Source organism: Ambystoma mexicanum, chromosome 1q, assembly GCF_040938575.1.
Source record: "Ambystoma mexicanum isolate Mex_15411 chromosome 1q, UKY_AmexF1_1, whole genome shotgun sequence".
NCBI classification, from domain to species: domain Eukaryota; kingdom Metazoa; phylum Chordata; class Amphibia; order Caudata; family Ambystomatidae; genus Ambystoma; species Ambystoma mexicanum.
The window spans coordinates 851411653-851436492 of record NC_090922.1 but is presented as its reverse complement, the minus strand read 5'-3'; the positions used below and the strand labels follow the sequence as shown (position 1 = coordinate 851436492).

Here is a 24840-nt window from a genome sequence, read left to right as displayed (position 1 = left end):
ATCTGGCCTTCTTTACTAAACGGATATCTGCTCGAAGATGTTTTTCTCGGTGTGCACCATTGGGTCATAAAGGTGGAATGTGGCGACCGATTCATAGGGCTTACATGGCTTCATAAAGTCTTTCAGGATCTACTTGTAATCCTTCTGGTTAATGTCTCTTTCTAGGGCTTCATTGCAAGTAAAGCCTATCTTGGTTATTTCGTTCTTGTTAATTTTTAATCTATTTTTCGCCCATGAAAGGCCAACTGGATCCATGTACTATCTTTGTTTTTGGACTTTCTTTACTTCTAAGGCCATTGCGATTAGATCGTGGTCGCTCGATGGCTGGTGCTTAACTTCTAAGTAATTGGTTCTGCTTTTAAGTTCTCTGATACAAAGAAGTAGTGCAGGCAGTATCTCTTATCTCCTCGCCCCCATGTAAACCCGGGGCATCACCCCCTGTTTGGCCGTTGAGAATGTGCAGATCTCTTATATTTGCTTCCAAATGCAATTTTTCAATGTGGTGTTGAAAAAACAGCGCTACATATAATAGATGATGCCTTGCAAATGATGGATGATGATGTTGAATGAGCACTTGTATTATTAGACCTATTAGTGGCATTCTACACCATTGATCAGCCAGTTTTATTGGATTTACTCCATTACCAAATGGGAAAAGGAGAAAAGGTTCTAGAATGGTTTCCATCGGTATCCAGTTAATATGTCAAATGCATTTTTTCGAATGACAATAATGTCAAACATTTGGCTGAAAAAAAATTTGAATGTGTTATTTTTTAATTTACATTTTTTTTGGTTTCGTGAGTAAAAAAAACACATTCACATTTTTTTTTCTTCGGCCGAATGTTTTCGACATAATGGCATTCGAAAAAAATCTCATTCGAACTACTGATTGAAACATTTCTTACCAGCCACTCTCAAAAAGTAATCATTAGTGTGAGAAACCTATGGGTGTTCTCCCAAGTAGACCCCAGAATCCCTTATTCAGGTGGCCAGGGAAGGGCTGGCGCTCTCATTTCCCAACCCTGGGGGTGGACAAGTGAGGGAGTATCACCTGGGTATGTGAACCTGGGGTTACGCTTGGGGGAATTCCCCAGGTGAGACGCAGTATCTGCTTCCTTGTGACACCTTTTCCCTATCCTGCACGGTAGGACAAGGATAGAAGCCGACCGAGGGAAGACCACAGTGAGTGGTTGGTCTGGGCCCCACAGAGGGAGGCTATCATGGAGAGAAGGATCGGAGACCGGCAGAGGGGGATCCCAGGGTAAACAGTAATCACCTGATGTGAAAATTAGCATAAGGAACTTTTGTTTTGTTCTTTTTGACATATCAGGCCCTGTGAGGCAAGAGACTTTGCATGAAAGAGACTTAGGCACAGACGGCCCTTATATCCAAGGAAAAGGAACTGTAAGCTTGTTCTGGAGAAGCCCAGGAGTGTGCTGTGCTCAAGAGTCCCATCTTGTCCCGTGCTAAAAACGTGGGGAAGGGAGACCCCTGCCATAACATTCTCACTTATCATTTTGTGAACACATCTTTCCTTTCTTTTGAACTTTATCCCACACTATTTTGTAGCATAGCGGTAAGGATTGGCAATACGTCTTTGTAGTATAGGCCCTTTATATTTGACTAGACTCCACTAGAACTATATTATTACTATTTGATAGTCATAAATTGCTCCCATCTTAGATTTATATTAGGTGTTTATAGTACCCATTTATACAGTTTACTAAACACCCTTGAACTGTGATCACTTGTGTCTATCTTGCTTTGTTACCATGCATTCCTTACATTGGTCGGGAACTATCAGTTACTAGTAAGGCTCTATATGGCATACAACAAGGCTCGATTCTATCACCAATTCTTTTCAATATATACATGGATCTATGAGGGGAAATAACCAGCAAACATTGAGTACATATACACCAGTATTCTGATGATACTCAGCTATATATCAAGATGTCTGCAAAAGCAGCCATTAGTCATTTGAGAAAATGTTTATAGGAGATCATTGAAAGGATGGCTGCGCATTTCTTGCAATTAAATCCTGCAAAAACAGATATTTTCTCCCAGAGCAACACATCCTCAAATTAAGGACTGGTTTATGGAGACAAAGGTGATGGAAATGCAGGAGGTGGAGTTGAAAGATACTGTGAAATCTTCTGGATTTATACTGGAATCAAAACTATCCCTTGGGCAATGTATGAAACCTTTTATTTCAGAAATTCTTTTCCGCCTTCTAATGAAATCATTGGTGATGTCATGCATTGATTTCAGAAATGCTTTGTGAATGGGTCTTCCGAAAATTGCTTCAGGCCCATTGAAAGTAATATTCAATGCTGCTGCCCGAACGATTGTGGGGCAAGAATAATACGATCAAGTAGCACCAATTTTGGAATAACCTACATTGGTTGCATATAAAAAGAGTCCTATCTGACACATAGCAACTACCCAGCAGATTGCTAGGTCTTGACTAGAGCACGCTTTAACTGTTTGATGCTGCGAGCAAACACTATGGGCATCATCACGAGCATGGAGGTAATGAAAATAGGAAGGCGGAATGGTAATACCTGCATCGTTAACGGGTCCGGGCCATTACGACCCGACAACCTGCCAATACCGCCAACGCCCGTACTGTGCACCTTCATACCGGCAGGAGCGCGTACACACACCCCTTCGCGGCGGCAATACCGGGATGCCGGTAATAGGAGGACATCACAAGTTGCGCGGGCATGCACTTACGGGCATCCCGAAGGCGGTAATCAGGGCCTGCACGACTGCACCAATACAGGCATCGCAGACCACCCGGAAATAGCAACCTGCAGTGTAGGCAACTGCCACAGGTGCACACAATCACCACAGGTGGAGTCAATGGAGCCTGTCCCAGTACAAAAGGACTATAACCACACCCCTTTCCACACCAAAATGATACCACTAGCTCTTGCAATCATGGGGCTGTAGGACATGCCTGTACTGCTACAACTACAGCAACTACAGCTACAACAACAGGCAGCACAGAGGAGATGCAGGAGGAGAAAGAGGGTGGCAAAGGCCCAACAATTACCACCAGTGCCGCCAGTGGTACCTCGTAGGCAGCCACCAATCCCTTGCATCAGACCCAGTCCATTCAATCTAACCCCTGAGCAGATCCACACCCTGTACCGGTTGGACCGGGACACCATCACCACCATAGTGGACATGATACACAATGACATTGTCAGCCTCATAGAAATACGCACTGCCACCCCCCCCGCTACTAAAGGTGGTGTCTGTGCTCCACTTCCTGGCCACAAGCACCTACCAGAACATAGTGGGCCAACTGCATGGCATATCACAACCACTCTTTTAGGGCATGCTGACCCAAGTGCTGGATGCCTTCCTGAAGCACGCTAGCACCCACATATCCCTACCACGGACTGCCCAAGAGCTTGCCGACACTAAAGTAGGCTTCCATGCACTGGCAGGCATGCCCAATTGCGTCGGTGCCCTCGACTGCACCCATGTAGAATTGGTCGCCCCTCATGCAACAGAGGCAGTGTATTACAATCGCAATCAATACCACTCCATCAATGTGCAGATGGTATGTGACTCTAGCAAGATCATCACACAATGTTGCGCCCGATATCCCGGATCTACACATGATGCCATGGTGCTGCGTAACTCCACGCTACCCTGCCACATGGAGCGACATGCTGGGCCACGTGCCTGGCTGCTTGGTGAGTTGCCTGACTGGCTCATTGCAGTGCATCAGGGTTGTGAGGTGGGGGGATGCATACTCCACCTGGGTGGGAATGGGGGGGGTGCATACTCCATCTGGGTTGGAATGGGGGGGATGCATACTCCACCTGGGTGGGAATGGGGGGGATGCATACTGCACCTGGGTGGGAATGGGCGGTGAGTGGACAATGCACTCAGAGCTAAACACTTCAGACCTGAACCTCTAAACTCGAACATGACACATCAATGCCACACATTATATCAATGCCGTACATCAATGACAACATGCAAGACACACAACCAGGCCGCCATGTGTGTGTCAAGCGATGCATGACTACACATGACAACAACTGTGCCAATGTTGCCAGTGTGATTAGGCACAGAGTAGCATACACTGCAATTATGGGAGCCAAGACATCGTTCCACATCCACAGTCCATCCGCATCAGCATGCAAGTGTACACCCTGCGTCATCTGAACAATGCAATCCACACTAGCAGACCATATTGCAGTACACAATGCATCCAATGAATCTGTGTGCATACCTACAGGGACATGTGCATGTCAACACCAAATAGCTGCAGCCATGGCCGTGAATCCTAAAGGTGGCAGCTCAGAATGACTCACACAGACCTCTTTGTGCTCCCATGCAGGTGATGGAGGCTATCCCTTTAAGCCGTGGCTAATTAACCCTGTGTGCAACCCGCGTAACAGGCACGAAGAGGAGTACAATCGGGTTCAGACCCGTACCCGTGTCGCGATTGAGCAGACCTTTGGCCTGTTGAAGGCGCAGTTCTGCTGCCTAAGCAGGTCTGGTGGAGCACGCCTAAGCAGGTCTGGTGGAGCACTCCTTTATGGGCCTCAGAAGGTGGCAAAGATCACCATGGTCTGTGTAATGCTGCACAACATGTGCATCCGGAGAAATGTACCACTGCCACCTAACATTGACATGCATGCACCAGGAGAGGATGATGAGGATGATGATGGAGGAGAAGCAGCACCCCTGCTAGTACGTGGTGAACAAGATGGCCATGCTGTACGCCAATCACTGATTGACGAATACTTCTGAACCACAGGGACGTTGTTGGATATGTGTGAGTGCTACACTGAGCACTGGGTCCATGTGGACATGCACACAGGGGTATGTGGGGTGTTGGGCACTGTGCACTGTCATGAATAAAATGAGCACACACGAAATGAAAAATGTCCAGGTATTAAATGATTTTGCACACAACGGGTGTATTAATGAAAACAACAGAAAAGTGTGTCCTACCTCCACCACTCACACGCCCTCCCCCTCCAACACCCAAACACCCCATTCCCCCAATGAACTCCCCATTCACCCAATGAACTCCCCCTTCCCCAATGACCACCCCATACCCACAATGAACACCCCATTAATCCCCTATACACCACCACCAACACCACCTCCCCCCACACCCATTGTCATCCCACACTATTTGCAGGCTTTCTTTGTGTCCGGGGGCAGCATTTTGGTCTGCCTCGCACTCCGCCTTGTCATCCGCACAGGGCTGGAGGGTGCAGAGGTTGCAGGTGTGGAGGATGGGTTGGATGATGTTTGAATTGGCAAAGCCGGTGCAGGTTGCTGGTGCTGCATGTGTTGCAGGATGCTGGTCAGGACCTGCATGACGGCCCCCAAACTGTCACGCATCATGACCACACAGGCATTAGTGGCGGCAGTGTTCCCAGCAATGGCCTGAGCGATCTCTTGCCTTGTGTCCTCTCCGTCAGCCACATATTGGCGAACAAGGTAAGCATGGAGCCCTGCCTTGTCTCCACCATTGACAGCCGTGCCTCCAAGTCAGTGGGAGCAGCAGAGGTTGAGGGTGCTGCGGCTGGGCGTGCAATTGCAGGGCTGGCCTCGGGGTGGTACTGAGGTCAGCACTGTGCAGTGCAGGATCCGCCATGGGGCTGGAGAATGTGGCCTGAGTGTGGGGTTGGGGGGTGGACGGGGCTAGGGATGTGTGGAGATTCCACATGGATTGTTCCATCTTGGTCCACGTACTCCTCTGCTCCTAGATCGACGTCACCGAGTGGGGCTGTGGCTGCTGCCTCACCCACTGAGCTTGTGGCAGCGGACTGGGTGCCGTCATCCTCCCCTTTGGCTGTTGATGGCAGCTCTGTGGTAGCAGTCACATCCACTGCTGCGGTGTCCTCGTGGGCCTGCATGGCCTGTGCGCCTGCCCTGGATTGGCCAGTGGCCGGCGGTCTTGCCCTGGACGTGGAAGGCCTTGTGGATGGGTCATGACTCCTGCCTTCTCCCTCAGTGCCTGTGTGGGAGGAAGAGATGCAGAGCATCAGTGACGCTGTTAGCATGCAAGAAGCATGAGATGGTGCAGTACAGTATTTCATTTCTCATGCATTGCGATCTTATAGGTGTATCACACAGGGTAGTTTCAAGGGGGGGCATATTGGTATTAGCCGTGGCATCTCCATTTGGCACTGATACGTACCAGGTGGTATGCCATTGTATTGGGCTGTGTGCGATGTGTTACATGCAAATTGTCCCTGTGTGTTGGGTGTCTGTTGGTAATGGGATTGGCACACAGCATGCATTTCAGTGTGGCAGGGTTTGGTCCTCCATCTGGACATGGATCTGTAAATGTTTGTACGATGGGCCATGCATTGCCTTGCCTCGGCTCACATTCACATCAGTTGTACTATGTCATGGTTTGGCCTACTGTGGTTTGCAGGGTCACTCACCTCCTTCTCTAGATGTCACGGTACCCGTCTCCATCTCCCCGAAGCCCTCGATCGACTCCATCTGGATGGTAGTGCCGCATGTCTCCTCCCAGCGCATGAGTTTGACCGGGGAGTGGGCACCCCCGCCTGTGGCCATGGCCTCCTGACGATTGCTGGCCAGGATGTTGCGGACCCTGAGGCGGAGGTCATCCCACCTTTTCTTGCAGTCTTTGACTGTGCGTGGGGTGGTGCCGACTGCAGACAGCTTGCGGGCTACCTCCTCCCATATCTCCTTCTTCCTCTGCTGCACCTCCTGTTTGAGGTTATGGGTGAAGACCTCATCGGCATGGCCAGCAAGGGTATCTGCATGTTCAATTCTTCATTTGAGCAGAGTTGATGTGACTAGAATAGATGCAGAGACTAGAGAATGCAGATATTCTATAAGGAATCAAGAAAGTGTCAAGGATAAGTGACATCCTAGGATCAAAGTGAAGAAGCTTATGCCATAAAATGGATGAAGATATCAAGTCAGTTTACACATGTACAGATGCAAAAGAAACACAAGCAGACAAAGTATTCTTAAGGCTAGATATATAGTGAATAGATTGTGGCATGCGCCAACATATACATATATGCATTAAGGATAAACGTTGGATGTTTTCACTAGGTGTTATAGCAGAATTGGACTAAAAATGGAAGGCCTCATCTTCAGTGTGGTGCAGTAAGAAAACACATTAATTAAAAGTGAATCTCAGAAAGACAAGGCTGAATGAACCATGAAGTCAAGCCAAGAATCCAAGGTCTTATCAGGATGAAGTTAACTAGCAGTGCATACAAAATCGTGTGAAAGAACAGCTCCTGTTCAGAAGGCATGAACAGCACATGAAAGACGCCAGAGGTCTATTAAAAAATAGTATTTTAAAGAAAGTAAGAGTTTGAAATCACGGTCTTCAGTCACGTGGAAAGAGCAAGATGTTCACACCTACGCATTAGGGCAGAGCGTGCCTTCAATCCCCTGATTCTCGACAGTACAGAACAAACTCAAGGCCGAGCTTCAAAGCCTAATTGACTATGCTGGCCACTGAGGTGATAATAGATTGATATGCTAATTGCTGGGAAGCTGGGGTAAGACGAGCTCCCCAGCACCTGGAAGTCCAATCTGCGTGCTGCTAGACGTAGGTGAAAAAGTACTGACGAAGGATAGAGTGCAAACCAATTGTTGGGGACCACATAATTAAGGGTCCTATAGTTTGTGTAGCCAATGGGACGTTGTGTATTTAGTGATGTTCATAGTGGCCATTTTGAGGGAAGGGCTTAGTTGTCCCACCTGATGTTAAGAAACCTATCACTTTCACTTACTATCCCATACTAGTATAGATCGCATATGTAGATGTTCACTCAGAGCCTATCATAGTTAGTAATAGGTTCTGTTGTTTTCCATGTAGGAAGATGTTGGTACTGACACAGGTCAACGTCAATGATGACAAGTTTTGAATATAAAAAGACAGTTTTTTATGAATTTCGTGGAGTAAGAGTATCGAGAAAATTTGTTGATGTTCGTTATGCTCCCTGTTTTAGACAATTGAAAATAAAACAGTTATACTTTTTACCAACTAATTGAGTCATTTTGATTATCGATGAGTAATTTCTGCATCCCCATCCATCTACAGGGTAATTGCTATTCATCTAAAAGCGCTGAGGTTATTCAGTTCATACTGGTTTAATGCAACAAAAACCCTCATATTCTGAGCCTCCCCTTTGCAAAGCCCATGAGCACACTGATGACATCACAGATGAGGAAATCATCAATGGCATCACAGATAACATCACTTATGACATGTTTTATTATATCACTGGAAACTAAAGCATACTGAGGACATCACTGATGTAATCCTATATGGCATCCCTAATGACATCATCAAGGACATCATCAAGGACATCACTGGTAGAGTACATCATATCTGAAAGTGAGAGAGATGCAAATATTGTTTTAAAAAAACACTACAACTGCTAAGTAAATAGTGTGTTTGTAGGCAAGTGAAATGTTCATCTTAACTTCACCTACAAGAATGCCACCACTTTTCGGTCATGAACTTGCGACAGACTCGAGTAAGACAGAATTTTATAAATATTTACAATCAAAAGATATTCCATTCCATTTATAACTGTGTCCCTAAATAGAGCATATTAAGTTGGACACTCAAAGTAGTAACGTTGGCCTTCAGGATATTTTCAAAGTCCATAGCCTTAAAAATCAGTGTGCTGATCTCAAATAAGCATGCAGAGAAGGATTCATGTTTGGTGCCTTGTCACACACAAGTGGACTGATGCAAGGGTTTTGTGGCCCATGCTGCCTGGCTCCTGTGCATTGTGTGTATGGAATCTGCTTTACTGAAGGCTCAGGTTCTACCCTCATTCTTGACGTGATATTCCCATCAGTATGGAGAAAAGGGCATTATGGACTAGAACAGCAGTCACTATGGTGAGTAATTTTTCCCTCATGCTTCAGAACGTCTCCATGACACTTGGGTATTCAATAGGCTGTTTATTTGGTAGAGAAGAGTAATTCCAGGAACATTTGTAAAGGAATACTTTTTTCTATAATTCAGTAAAATTCATCACTTTATGCCAATAATATTGGTCAATGTATATGCATTTTGCTGTGGTTCATTTAATACAAAAAGTAACTTTTTGAATGTTTTAATAATTTCTTCTTTTTATAGCGATTCGACTAAAATGCCCACAGCCTCCTGAACTGTTCAACACAGTAGAAACAGCAACAAAGCGTGTGTATCACCATGGTGATAAAGTTACATACAACTGCAAGAGAAATTACATACTTTACGGTTCAGAAACCATAACATGTTTGAATGGAAGGTGGACATCCCCTCCACAGTGCATCGGTCAGTATATCTATATGCATATGTATTTATGTCAAGCATTACTCTACTTTTTGAAAGGCGCATTCCTATGATATCAATAATACAAAAGTCATGCACAACTAGTGTGTGAACAGCTCTTCACATTCCCCACGAACACATCCGAATATACACTCTAAATAATTCCATTCAAAAACGTGTTTCCATTGTTTTTAAGGAACCTAACTCAATTACACAATCATGTTAAAAAAATGATATAAGTAGAAAGAGGTATATTTTGAAACTTAAAATAGGAAGGCTCTGCACCAGGGGATAAATAAACCAGGCACTGAATGCATTAATATGTGTAAGGCAAATTACTTTTCATAAATGTTAAAATTGCTAACGGAAATTAACTAATATGGTCCATGTGTGTTGTGGTCCTCACAGTCCATCCCAAAAACTAACTTAATCCATTGCTCGATTTATTAGCTACCACTTTATCCTCCTTTCTTCCCAAACATAATTTCTGACTGTACAAAGTATTTCTGGGTCCGTTGTGCAGTTATAGCATTGCTCCCTGTGTCTGGGGCAGGCAGGACAATAACAGCCCACCAGCCTAAGCCTTTGGAGGCCTGTCTGAGTGCAGCAAGGGCTCAGAGACTTTATTACCCAAGTTGGCTGCCGAATGCAGCGCTTAATGCAATTAGCATCCCGATATATCACATGAGGTTCTAATATTGAAGAGTGCCCCTTTAAAGCTTGGTGGGATCTACGATGAGACGAGCAGTGACAAGAAGATCGTCGACCTAGAATAGAAGCTTTTCTATTTCTAATGTGAGAGGAAGTGCAGCCGGGTGGATTGGAAAATAAGCACAAGGGAAGGCGGCTCTGGTGATGGGTGGTCAGATGGAGGGTGGAAAGATGACATGCAGATGGGGGAAAGGACAAGTAGGAGAAACATGCCCAGGTGGATGGTGCCAACCGAAAGGAGTGGACATCGGCGAGCATTGGCGATTACACCCCACATTCTGCTTATTAGCGAGTACCCTAAAGGCAATTGCTGATTACCCAAAACAGAGTCTCTTGGACATTACTAATAAAGTCTTTCCTGAAAAGAAACTTTAGAGTTTCAGCCCTGGTGAACATAGCAAAACAATGAAGTCGGGCTGTTTGTTTGGACTAGTTATCACATATTCAGTGTCATTCATGTAAGTGTTGTCCCCTCGACTTTCGAACGTGCAATTTCACAAACGGGGAACAGATCTGAGGACTTTTCAAGAAGGCACATATTGTACCACATCCCGGACTGTTTTAAAATTAAAATGTAACTGTACTTTGGAATTTGAGCAAGCACATACCCATACAGATCCTCCACATAATCCTATTAGATCAGCTTAATTCCAGAATAAATGGAGGCCACCTTTTGTTCTGGTGCATCCCAAACACTATTCACATTACATTTTGCATCCCAAAGTCTAACCTTGATAGAGCCATTGCAAACCCGTTGCTCCATGAAAGCTCCCATTGTGGTTATGTGGGACCTATAAAGAGATATACAGGTATTTACAGGTATACACAGGGCTTATGTACAGGTATGCCCCCCATATCTGAGTACCCAGCCAGATGGCATGCTTCATGAACTATGCTAGGTATTCCCAGTTCTTCATGAAGAACGAGTGATGAGGATTTACTTTAAAATGGAATCGGTGCTTTCTGTAAGGTCCACACATTAATGTTGTGCCACAGCTCACTACCATAGAGTGTGTAGGACCTTTATTGTGCTATGTCATAAGTGGTACAACCACAGGACATAAAAATTGTCCATTAATTGCCAAGGACGGGTATGCTCGTCCTTTTTTGCCTAGACTTGCATAATAGCCTGGCACTGAAGGGGTTCGTGTAAGATGACTCCTAGTGTTTGTTTATGTCAGGGGATTGCAATCTTTGGCTCTCCAGATGTTTGGACTACAAATCCCATCAGTTCTAGACAGCATATACATTGGTGACTGATCATGGGAGTTGTAGTGCAAAACATTTGGAGAACCACAGTATTCAGTCGACTGGTTTAAGTGATAACATGTTTGTCAACTGTCAACTCCTAGATCCTGAGGAACAAAACAGAATGCCTAGTTCTTCATGGCAAGTAACAACATTCAGCCTCATTCATTTTACCCTGGTGTTTGCCTGTGAAACAGAAGCCCTTCCATCCACAATATTTCTTAAAAACATCTGACATTTTGATGAGGCCATTTTCTGTCTGTAGAAATGTGACAGCTTCTCCAGCAAGAAGCAGAGATTGTACACTCATCTTCCCTATTTTTGGAGCATCTGCTTTCACCTCCAGTCATTTGCATTGTTTATAAAAAAAATTAGAAAGATCATGGGCCTTGACACTTTCCTAACTCCCTCATGAGTAGGGAAACTCTCTATGATGTTTACATTTGGCCCACCAATATGACTCTCCCTATACTATGTCATTGTAAGTTTGCTAAGGTTTTTATGCTAACACAGTCAGTGTGATTCACTATAAGTTCGGCGGGGTGGTAAAAATGTGGCAGTGATACTGTTACCACTGCATTACTGCATCGCCCAGCTATGAGTTTGGCGGAGAGGAGGAGGTCTGACCTAAAGCTAAGAGCTGGAGGTAATTCCGCCACCTTTGTGCCACTGCCGAGATACCACCAAACTTGTGATGAGGCCCAGTGTGCTGGCTTTGATGTGCAGACTAAATCAGATCACCGCAAACACAGTCACACACTGCCTTGACGCTGACACTCCCATAGAAAATACTTTTCCTATTGTAGTTGAAAGTCTTTGATGTGCAGATGTGTTAACCTACACCTCTGTTCAACCATGTCCACCCACCCATGGTGAACCACAATAAACTCTAATCAAAAACGCATGTTCACATTTCTTCCACCCAGCATCATCTTCCAGAAAACCTTGCTGACAGAATCCAACAGGGAGACAGGATTGTACTTTTCTGGGTCACCTTAGTCCCCCTTATTATACAAGGGGGTCCTCTTGATGACCTTTAATGAAGGGTTATGAGACAAGAACCAAGTATAGGGGAGCTGTCTGTTACTTTTAAATATGTGCGTTATTGTTGTTAATAAAGAGCCTAACATATCTACCAATGGTGCCCAGGCTGTTGACATCTAAATTAATTATCATCCTCTCATCTAAGTTAGGTGGAGTTGATCATCACAGCTACAATTATTAGGAAGGTATGTGGGCATTTGAAAGAGGTATACAAGTGTTTTTATGTTGAATAAACAGGATGTGCTTGCCTGGTTGTCAAAAGCAATGCTTTAACTTCGACTTGGTAAATATAGAGCAGGTAATAACAGAAACATCTAAGTAATTCACCCTAGAACTGAGAAAAGATATGGGTGAGCAGTATTTGGTTGAAAATAGTTTAGAAACGGTTAACTGTGATTACAGAGTTCATTGTGAGTGGGAAAAACACGGTTGTCTTGTACAAGCTTCACACTAATTCTGGGTAGTTGTTGGAACAAAGCTTTACAGTTCCCTAATGTGTCTGCGGTACAGGACCTCACTGTCTTTTCTTCTTTGTTGTGCTTTACAATAAAGTTGTAAAATGTAGCAGCAGTTATTTGTTGAAGCTTTATTTGTGCCACAATTCAAAACCTGGTACTATTCAGCAAATAGACAAATGTTGACAAAAGTTAACTCCCAGCCAACTTTCCCCTTTGATTGCATATCATACCTTTGTTGCAAGTACACATGTAGCAACATTGGTCCTGATGAATAGACAGTGCTAACATTCTTTAGGTTGACCGATTCTCCTGTTATGGCCAATGCTATACTTCTGAATGTCACGGTCATGATCTCTTAAGATGCTCCGACGAAGGTCCAGGCATGCATCCAGGTATCCATTATTGGGTCTTTAAAAGATTCATATCATTTCGAGTATTCTATCTTCCCAGGCTGGGAACCCCGGCACATTTAAATGCATATAATTGATTTGAATGGTGCCATCTTTCAGTTGCTTCCTGTCAACAGTAGATGGGAGGGGACAGGGAGAGCTAAAACCTTCACAACCTTTTAGCTTTCAGGTAGGATAAGTACCAATGGCGAGGGGAAAAGAAGTGCTGTGAGGCACATAGCAAATGACAAAACATAACAGTGAGGGGAACAGTGGGAATGCACAGATTTCATAGTCACAACAGAGCACCACAGTAAGCTTTGCAGAGTGATGCAAGAGACAATTCTCAGAACAGAGGCACAACATAACTGGTAAAAGAAAACATGACAGATAAGTGCAGGGCCCATGCCTATGGAATAGACCTTAGTCGAGCCCAATATAAGGACACATGTCCAGGTGTAATTTACCGGGGACCACCCAAGAGAGGCATGCCAAAAAATGGGTGAAGTTGGAAATCCAACATATGGGTCAACGTCTTCCCTTAAGAGGAGAGACGAGTGTCCTTACTGAAGCAAATGTGGCTTTTTTGTGATGGAGGTCAGAACGTGGACGATTTCCACAAGCAGTCCCCAGTGATACCTATGTTCCTGCCACAAACGTATTCCTCTTAGACCGGCAGACAACAAGTCACCTGGATGAGCTGGATCTGAAGGGTGTGGTCGTTCAATAACTGTGCACATTACATTGGAGGTATCCAGGCCCCATTCCGTAATAGGTCCAATTGATAACTCAGACTTCTTTAAAGGTGATCCACACACCAACAAAGAGTAATTAACAGGATCCCAATGTGGGAGCAATGTTTTCACTAAGACTAATACCAAGAGTGACTCTGACCGCCCTGTTTTGTATGGTGGAGTACAGATTTGGGGAGGTTAAGGCAAAGACTATTTCGTTAGAATACCCATGTGAGGATCAGAGCCCTGGTCACTTTCACCTTTCGAGGGAAAGTAAGAACAGTGAGTACGTGTACGCTATTTAGAAATCTTTCCCTGCAATATGGCGAGAAACGTTTTAAATTGAACCAACTAACTACTAATGAAAAGCTACGACACTGGGGGGCATATAGCTGCTGACAAGTCGAGCGGTAGATGTCGCTTCTGCACTCAAGGTAATGAGTTGGAAACCTTGAAACATCTAATCATATTTTGCCCATTTTTTCAGCAACAAAGAACTGTGTCATTTGGCTAATTTCTGCACACTGATTCCACTATTTGGAAAGAGTCATTGTGGGAACGATGTATGTGGGGTTCTAGCCAACGGCTGGTGCTTAGTATAACTAATTTGTTTGTCTTGCTTGGTGCTAAAGAGGATATGTCATTAGATCCCTCTTTTGACTGATAATTGCATTCAGATATAACTCGATGAGGAGGCATTGTTCCATACTGTTGCTTTAAATATTGTAGCTACTTGATGACAAATCTGTTCCTTTCTTCAGACATTGGTAATTTTGTTTTTCTTATTTAATTTGTTCTAATCCAAACTTATAACTTATATTTTTATTTTTATCTTGTTTCCCTTTCCCTTTCCTATTGCTTTTTTGAAATATTCCGTAATGTTTTCTGTCTAAAACAAAGTTGGTGCTCTACCTGTACTATGTATCTTTTCATGTTGATCAAGGATTGGACTGAAGGGAATCAAGAGGTATTCAGACTGCGGGTTAGAGAAGAGTCGACTCACATCCTGAAGACAATTTGTCTTTCATCGACATACAACTGAAAGGTGAAGGAGAAGCTGGGGATTTGATCAGCTAGTTGTGAGAGGCAAGTGTTAAACAGTCAAGGGGAAAGGGTGGAACATTCGTTCAACCCGCATTTACAGATAGTAGGCTGATAAAGAGTAAGACCTAACCTGCGTCCCTCTGTCCAGGAGGAAGACAGATATCCAACTCTGGGCTATATCTTTGATGCAAATGTAATTTACTAGATGGTCAAGCAGAGTGGCATAGTTGACAGTACTGGAATCGGTGGAAAAGTCTAGGAAGGTGAGGATGACAGGACAATTACTGTTTAAGGACTAAATGAGCTCAACTCTCATATACAGGAGTGCTTCCTCTAGAGGGCTGGATACATGAAACAGCCCATTATCTTCACTGAAACCAGGGAGTTGGAAATTGCCATCTTCTCAGTGACTTTGCCAATACATGGGTTAATGGCAAGAGGGCAATAGTTAGCAGAGCAGTAATTTGCAAGCTCATCAGATTTATTTTTAATGAGATGAAAGGTTGAGGTCCTTTTTTTAGCTCTTGTGGAAAAACATTAATATGTGATGAGCCATTGCAGAGGCAGTCAAGGAATGTGATCGATGTCAATAGTGTCCTTTATTGTGCTGGCTCGGCAAGGCAAAACCTTGTCAGCAGATGCCTTCATATTTTGTACCATATTCATGGGATCTGCTGGAATTACCAGTATGAAGAAATACAAGGAGGATGCAGGGCTAGCTTCTATACCCGGGAGGAAGAGATACTGGATTTTGCATGGTTAGCAATGGTCGTCTCGACTGATATAAGCATTTCCATGACTGAAGACATGCTGTCTGCAAGGAATTGTGAGCTGACATGTAAGCCAGAGCATGCATCTGTGCACGTATCTTTCCATGGATCCTAGACATTTCCATAGATGTGCTGGTCTTCAGGTCAATTCAGTTGTGCAAGAGGGCATTTTTCTACTTGTGCTTGGTAGTACACAAGTAGCCTCTCATGTGGTATGCTCAAACTAGCGTGTCCTTCCTAGACTTGATTTTGTGGCAGGAGAGTTAAAGTACTTTAGTCCATCTCCCCGGTCAGAGTCAAATCAACTATAACATTTCTCGGGGAGAAGGGTTCTTATTCATCACTATGGAAGCAAGTACATCCAATGTGTTTAAAAAGGTCCATACTAAGAAAGAAGATGGATGCAAAGACATCCCTGGATATTCTTTTCATTGACCTGCACAAAGGAACCCAACCTTAGACAAGGATACAGGAGGCAGCCATCTTCCCAGTTTGGCCAGGTGGGCTGTCAGAAGAGAGTGACCTTTTTTAAGCAGTGCTTTGGTGATAATGTTGGAAAGTGACAGGTGAATTGATAAAAGACATCTATGTTATGCCCACTCATGTGGGTGTGTGAGGAGGGACAGATTTGAGTATCATGACATCACAGAGCTGTGCAAAAAGGTAGTGACTTTTTTTCTTAGGGTTTGTCCTAACAGGCTTTGAATTCCCTGGAATATGTTTAGAGATAGATTTTGGATGCTTGAAATGATGTCAGAGCATTCTTTACAGAAAAGTGAGGTGTCCACAGCGAGCCTGTAGATAGTTAGACTGGTGAGGTAGGTGTTGACATCCCTGTCCCCCTAGCAATCATAGTGGTAATGATGGAAGCAGGAAAAATAAGGCTACACTAGAATCCATCTTTTTTGAGTTAATTATTTACGATGACCCTGAAGAACCTGCAAAGATTTTACAGTGTCTATATTATAAGTAGTGAACCAGGACTTAGTGAGGTAGCAGAATTTGATGTCATACTCTTCAAGCTTGCCAGCAGTTTCCCTGAAGCTTGGGTCAGTGTGGTCCCATTCTCTGAAAACTCGGCTCTATCCCCTGAGGTCATGCTGCCGACCGACACCAGTGCTTAATCTACTTCTCCCTCATTTACTAATGGCCTTTCATGTGGCTTCTCCGTTAAAACCTCAGACTTTGCAGCCCTCTTTACCCTTCATCCTTTTTTGCTCCACCCACTTGCCCATATTACTTCAGTCTTAAGTGCTTCTCCCCAAACTCACCTTCTGATGTGGCTCCCATCCTCTGCATGTGCAGCCACCCTATCCTGTTCTCCTGTTAACCCATTTACACCAAATACTCACCTTTCAGGGGGAGCATCCCGAAACTCTGCTGGTATTTGTCTTCTGGCATGCCTGCCTCAAACCAGTTCCAACTGGGAGGCTGGCTGTCCTGTAAGGATAGCCACACACCCCAGATTTTGAATGTAGCATGAATACTGATTGGCTGTGTTTCTGGATAAGAGGTTGGATTCCTGGTGCACAAAGATGAGTCGACCACTGGAATAATAACAGAAGAGGAAGAAGAGGAGAAAATGCCCTCAGCCACATCCAAGTGACCGCTAGAGCCTGCCGGTAACCGCTGCTGTACTTTCAGTTTCTTCCATTCAACCGAGGAGCTCTGAAGAGGACGACTCCTTCCTTTGGGCTTGTGGGAACAATCAGCCTTCAGACGTCCTGCAATCCGAGCCATCCCACGATGAGCTGCAATCTTCCTGGGCTGCAAACCGCCAATACTCTGAGACCTCTGACTCAAGTGCAGTGCAACATCTCCCGAAGATTGAATCTGCCTGACAATTTGGTGAGCTCCTGCTCGATCACACGAGGCAAGATTCCACACCTCGAAGCCTTCCAAACCGAGTGCTGGACTGAAGGAGCATCCTGAATCTAAGCAGTGATAATCGTTCTTCATCTGGTGTCCTGGAAAGGACACCAAAATCACAGAACCACGAAAAACTCAGAAGAATCGTTGGCTGTGAGCCTTTCCTCTCGACTGCTACAGAGAAATCTCTTCCAGTGTCCCTTCCTCATTCTTCAGACCAAGAATCTAGTTATCGGAAACTGCAGCTGCGTTGTCACGAAGATGTCCGTCTGCTTCATCTTCTTCACTGCTGAGGTACTCTGACTCAAGGTAAAAAAAAAACTAGCTAGAGTTGATTTGCCGCTCCTATGTTGCTGGGGTGTGATTTGTGAGTTTAAACAACCACGTTCACCCAGAACTAAGGCTGTTGAGCCTTTGGGGATCCTACCAACCTCCCTGAACCCTTTTACCGACTTCAAAGCATTGTACGTACTTGTTACCAAAGATATCCTCTGGAACTCTGACTTTCCTTCAGTTGTGCCTGCTCCTGTTCTGTCTACAGTTGACAACTGGACCACCAGTGTCCCCTTCTGCCTCTGAGAACACTCATGTCTAGTTATGGATAGACTACGGAAGCAATAGGCTACTGTAAAAAGAAAATATAACAAGTGTTGCAAAGTACTTACCTGCTCTGCTGGTTCTGTAACTGCATTATTGTTGAAACAGAATATGTTACAAAGTGTACTACTACGATGTTCTTGCTTACCTTGAACTGCAAATATACATCTTTTATACTGTGGTTTACTTACCCAAAGTATTGCATTGGTTTTCTCTTTGTGTTTACTAACTGGAATAGTACTTACCTTTCCGAAGACTTCTCTTCACTTATGTGTGTATATATAGAATAAACCATTATTTTAACATATAACAGTGGGTGTAAGTGTTTCTTTGGACAATATGTATGCTGAAGTTCATTGTACCTCCCTACAGCCCTCTCTCCCTCCTAAGATAAGCCTGACTGCCCAGCCATTGCTACCTTACCTTGTGTGGTACAGGCTTGTATTAGAAGTGGAGATATGTATTGCCAAGAAGAGTGAGACCCTAGGTCCTACTGGTAGTGGGATTTTAGAAAAGGTCCCAAACAGTTATGTTCAATCATATAACTAAATATGTGGAATCCAAGGGATTATGCAACCCCTTCCATCCTAGATTTTGCAAAAGGTTCTCCAGGAAGACAACACTGTAACATGTACTGAACACTGTCACCTCTGCACTCATTAATGGCTCCTCTATTCTCATACTCCTTGATCTGTCTCCTGCCTTCAGTACTGTTGACCACTCCTCCCTCCTGTTTACCCTCTCCAAGATAGGCATCTACGCCTCAGCACTTAACTGGATTGCCTCCTACCTCTCGGAATGATCATATTCCATCTTGTGGAATATTGACATTTATAATCCCACACCACTGCAATGGTTGTCCACAAATAGTCTCTTCTTGGTCAACACCGTTAATAAGAATTTTGCAGCTTTCACCCTTATTGCCTCACTGCTGGGCTTCAAGACAGGGTAAAAGGATATGAATTTGTAAGGTTGCTTGATTACAAATTCCTTTGGTATTTGCAATTCTGAAACTACTTCAATTGTGTGGTCTATCCATTTCGTTTATTAATGTGGTCCCTAATGCATACTAATCACTTGCATTAGCCTGTTTATTGTTTGTTTTGATTAACTCTGACTGGCTGCCACAAGGTAATTTTGTGTTGCAGATATCACTTTATAAATCACAAATAAACTCCATTGCCGTACACACTCCAGCACATACTCTCTTCTCCCAAGCACTTCCGGCCCTATTCCTCATATTCCACCGTGCACTAGTCACATTTCCAATTTTTTTCTCTAGTGGGGCCCTTCCCTTGGACCTCTCACTAGAAATCAAAATTCAAACAATCACTCAAAAGTCAACGTTATGTTATATTGACAACACAGGAGCGATATTGTAGGATGTTTTTCATCCATCAAATGGTGTGCCATCCATGCCAATAGCCCTGAGAAGTATTTTGAACATGATGTTGTGTTCATCTATTTTGTTAAAACTCAATTGAGTTATCTCCACTATCACCTGGTCCTCTAACCATTAGTAAAAAGCACCTCAATATTTCAATGCTTTGTTTTGTGTATTGTTTCTATTTATATGGTCTTTCAGGTAGGAGTACTATCACCCATCTTAAACAAACACAACTATAACATATGTCATTGCCAAATCATGGGGGGCATATGCTGATTAATTCCTGTGTTCATTATACAGCAAAAGAAACATGTTTTCGGCCACCCAGTACAAAGAACGGCAGAGTTTCGGAGCTTGCCATGAAAACGAGCTTTTACAATGATGATAAAGCGACCTACATTTGTGATCCCGGCTATACGTTGATAGGATCGAAGGAAATAACTTGCATCGGCAGAACCTGGCCTACAGCCCCCACATGTACTGGTAAGTATTCCGTGTCCAGTCCATGCTCCTTTGGACTTTGTAGAAAATGTCAAACATCAGTTTATATATGAATGGCTTCTGAGGACATTCCTTTAAATGAGCTATGTGTTGAATACAATCACGTGTGCCGTTCATGTATGGACAAATCTGCTGTAAATGATCACCCCTTCTTCAGTAGTTCAAGAGATTAATTAAAACCTGCTGTAGAGTCCCAGTGTATGGGTTTGTCATGTTAATGTTAACCTCACACGTCAAACATGTCCTGTGTTAACAACAATCCATCCTTTTTTCAATTATTATCTATTATGTATCTTTACATCCATTTCCCTTTCCTAATGTACAATAATAATGTCATCATTTATCATGCTTTAGGTTTTGTAAAATATTGTTTTTTTTTCTCATAATGAAGTAGGTCTATAGGAAGACAGCTCTGCGTTTCAAGGGAAATTCTCTGCCGGGCCCCAGTCACAGAAGGAGCAGACTGTGGCATCTCTCCAGGAACACAATTTCAGTCAGTCCTACAAAGAAGCCATACCTCCTCATTTTAGGCCTGTGGCAAATTGTATAATTTTACAACATCTCTCATATATAACTCTGGGTTTCTTTCCAATAAATCCTTGCTTTCGGCCCCATATCCCCTACCTGACCAAGCTCCCTCTAGCATGCAGATGGAATTACAGGCTTTATAGCGTGTAGTCGGTATGGCGTCATATATCACCGCCTGTAGATCTTATATGCCGATTCCTTAATTATGGAGCATTGGGAGCTCTTGTGTGCTCGCATCCAGATCTGCCCCCATTCGTCTTCTGTAATCGTTACCCCCAAGTCACGCTCCCATTTACTCATGTCCGGTAAATCCTCCCCTGGTTTAGCACCATCTAGTAAGCAGTACAATCTTGGGACACCCTTCACCGGACATTCCTCCTTCATAGTAAGTTCCAGACCCACTGGGGTTCTGTTGGTCGCATTCTTGCACACCCTATCTGTAACACAATGTCTAACCTATTCCACACTCCTCACTTCCCCTCGTAGTACCATATTTGCAGCTTTTTGTTATCTGGCAGCTTTCCAGCTTGCGCCCTTTAGCCGTTACATCTCGAGCCTGGCATTGTGCTTCTCGCATCATTTTGCTACCGACTCTGCTCTCCCCCATTCTTGTTCTATTCTAGTGCTCATTGGCAAATTCGAACCTTGGTGTAGTTTGCTCTGCTTGTTTGCACCTCCCACATTTTCCTTCCCCCCTCCCTGCAGCGGACTCGTATGCTTGCCTGATGCAGCCCCCGCACCATGGGGTGTGGCTCTGCCAGTCCTGTATTCCCACCTACTTTGTCTGTAACCATATATGTATTCATGCACCAAGTAATTATGCACTTTCTGTAACTATCGCCTAGATGCCTCTGGGATTTGTGTGCCGTAAATAAATATAAATACTTTAATTAATTAAAATAAATATACACGGTGCTTTGAATACAATAGGAGTTAGTGTGTCATACTATTCAATATGAATTAGCACATTCGGTAGGTCTGGTGTGTTCAATACACTGTAGGCAATGTGTGAAGGGCAGGCATCTAAAGGGGTTTGGACATCTGTGCTTACCTTTTTAACAACTGGCCTACACCCCGATAGAAATAGCTTTTTTTAGAACAGGGACCATTATTTTAAAATGTTTTAACAATTTGTCTGTACAGGATTTAGTATGGTATCAGTATGTTTAAGGTAAAATAAAGGGTCGTGTGGGTAAGGCAGTCCCCCTGTGCCCCAATGGGCTTTGGCCATTATTTTACCTTTTGGAAGGACCCACTCATTCCTCCATTAGACATTTTTAAAAACTACGATTTTGCATGTGGTCTGATGACTCATTAATTATCACAGCTCTTTTATGGTTTAGCTTCCCCGATAGGAGCATAACACATATTTTAAAATGTTAAATAATAGTCCAATTTTATGTCGGTCCCCATTTCTTCAAAAATTTATTAAATCTTTATAAATAATATTTAGTTTTTGCAGAGGAAGACAGGCTCCATCCAGGGTGTATTTTTGGGGTAGGTCTCGACATGATAATGGAAGTGAGGGGAGACAAAGTCAAGTGGAAGATGTAATAAGTCGATAAGAGCAACCTTCTACATCATGGAGCCGTTGATTGAAACCTGAGTCCTTCTAATGCTCTTTACCTGTTATAGCACTCGGAGAGTCCTAACCTCTCTCACACCAGGCATATAAATATCACTAGCTAGTAAACGAAAAGTAAGCAAATGGCATACTTAAAAAAACAAAAGAACAAAGGATCCATTTCATTTTCCATGTCTGGGAAAGTTGAATTAAGAAGTGTGCCCAATATCCTCCTGCGCAAAATTGAATTTAAAAGTGTGCCCAATATCCTCTCTGTTCAAACTTGAATTTAGAAAGAGCCTAGTAGCATCCCCTAGTTGACCTTTAGAAGTGTGCAAAGTTACATCTAGAAGTGTGCCTAGTAGTGTGCATAACCTAGTAGCGTCCCCTGGTTGCCTTTAGAAGTGTCCCTATTATCCTCTCTGTCCAAAGTTGAATTTAGAAGTGTCCATAATATCCTCTCTGTCCAAAGCTGAATTTAGAAGCGTGCATAATATCCTCTCTGTGCAAAGTTGAATTTAGAAGCGTGCATAATACCCTCTCTATACAGAGTTGAATTTAGAAGGTGCCAAGTAGCGTCGCCTAGTTGACCGTAGAAATTGGCATAATATCCTTTCCCTGCAAAGTTGATTTTAAAAGTGTGCTTAATATCCTCTCTTTGCATAGTTGAATTTAGAAGGTGCCTGGTTGCATCCCCTGGTTGTCTTTAGAAGCATAACTAATATCCTCTCTGTGCAAAGTTGAATGGGAATGACACCACCGAAGATGCCCGCAGAACATAAGTAGCGATGAATGATGGGCAGAAGCGCCGCAAGGTAAGGCTGTTCCTAACGGTGTTCTTGTTCTTGCAGGAGCTGAGCGCAGAAGAAAGATGCAAGCCTACTGGAGACAGATCCCCATGTTTGTCAGCCTGGGCGTGGCTTAAATAGTCTCTGGGTATCCCAGGTGTCTCTGGGCTGAAACACACCCAAAGACACGACTGCACATGCAGTTCTGGGAACCGAAATATGTGGGGGCATACATATTGTCCCCATCAATGCACTACAAGTCCAATCCCCAATGTTATCCTATGTGAGTGAGTCTGGTGCCACAAGCGCCAAGTCTGACTCCAAGTGGGTCTTTGGAGGGATGGAGAGGCGCTTGAGGGCCATGTATGTGATCGTGGCCTGGCTTCAGCCTGACATCTTGGAGGGCTGGGACATGAGGGGCAAGAATCATGACAGCACTCCCCCCCCTCCCAAGGCCCCTCTCAAGGTGGCTCTTCTTTGTTTGGATGGTTTTGATGAAATCGTCTAAGCAAGCGAGGTGCATGGATGTACTCACAAGGCTCCCATGGCCTGTCTTGTGGACCATACCCATTCCAGTCTACTAAGTAGTATAATTTGGATCTGACGTACTTTGAATCCAGGATGTCCTTGACTTCGAATTCTGGCTCCCCGGCGACTACTACTGGCTGCGGTGGCGTTGCTACCTGGGTCCCAGGTTGAACAGGTTTAAGGAGAGACACGTGGAACACAGGATGAATCTGCATGTTTGACGGCAGAGCTAGTCTGACCGCCACAGGATTTATCACGGAGGTGACGGTGAATGGACCCAGGTAACTTGGATGGAAAGTTCGGGTTCCTTTAATGGACACGTGTTTAGACGCCAGCCAGACTTTGTCTCCCACTTGGTAGTTGGGGGCCTTTGCTCGGTGTTGATCAGCAAACTTCTTTTGGCGATTATTAGCTTGAAGTAGGTGTTCAGCTGGCCTTTTAAAGGTTTGAGAAATGGTTGTGTGCAAGGTTTTGACTGCTGGCATTTCCAGGGTTGTAGGAACGTGTCATGATGCCTACCCTCGGGCATCTGGATCAAACCATCAGCCCCAGGAGCAGGCATCCAGACATTTACAAAAACCCCAGCAGCCCCAGCTAGGGGCTGTCTGGGTTCAGTCCTGGCGCCGTAGGCACCAGGCTCATAATAAAAATCAGTCCTGGCACCATAGGCGCCAGGCTCATAGACATTACTTACCTCATGCAGACCATGCTGCAAATAAATCCAAGCCAACGTGAGGCCTGGATGGGACTATTTTACTACAGGGACTATTTTTTACTCGGTTGTGGTCCTGGGGAACTTCTTTCCTGGGACTACTTTGGAGGCTATTTAAACCACGTGCGAACAGCAGCACATGCTTCGTGTTATTCTGCATCCAGCAGCGTGACTCTCACCGTGCCTGCCGCCAGCATCCAGTCTTCTGCCACGCCCGCGTGCCTGCAGCCAGCATCCAGTCTTCTGCCACGCCCGCCTCGAATCCGGAGCTCCTAGAATAAAGAGGAAGAAAAGGACATGGTTAGAAAACAAACTTATTTCAAATTCCTCACCTGATTCCGGATCCATTTCATCTCCCGACCTGGAAAGTACATCAGTCCTGCATGCGTCGCTTCGCCAGCTCCAGCACGGCGCCATACTCACCAGTTCTCACAGCATCTTTCGATCCGGCACTGTCCATCATTTCTTCGCCATACTCCGGCACCTAGTGGCACAAGAATAACAAGGTGAGCCAAGGGAATCAACAAATAACTCTTACCACCATAGACTTACCTGATTTACCACCAGCGGTATTATTCTCCATATCTTCATATGCCGCATCTTTAAAGAGGGAGAAAAACAACCTGAACGCCAGCAGCAGCTACGAGACCTTCTT

At 44.3% G+C, this 24840-nt stretch overlaps 1 protein-coding gene across 3 annotated transcripts in view; it reads left to right on the top strand.

Annotated features, from left to right (window-relative positions):
- LOC138538019 (coagulation factor XIII B chain-like) overlaps positions 1–24840 on the top strand; it is a 792475-nt gene that overhangs the window by 379092 nt on the left and 388543 nt on the right. For all 3 annotated transcript variants that reach the window (XM_069641499.1, XM_069641498.1, XM_069641497.1), the window contains exons 9-10: positions 9137–9316; positions 19865–20047. In XM_069641499.1, the coding sequence (XP_069497600.1) occupies positions 9137–9316; positions 19865–20047 (363 nt within the window). The remainder of the gene's footprint in view (positions 1–9136; positions 9317–19864; positions 20048–24840) is intronic.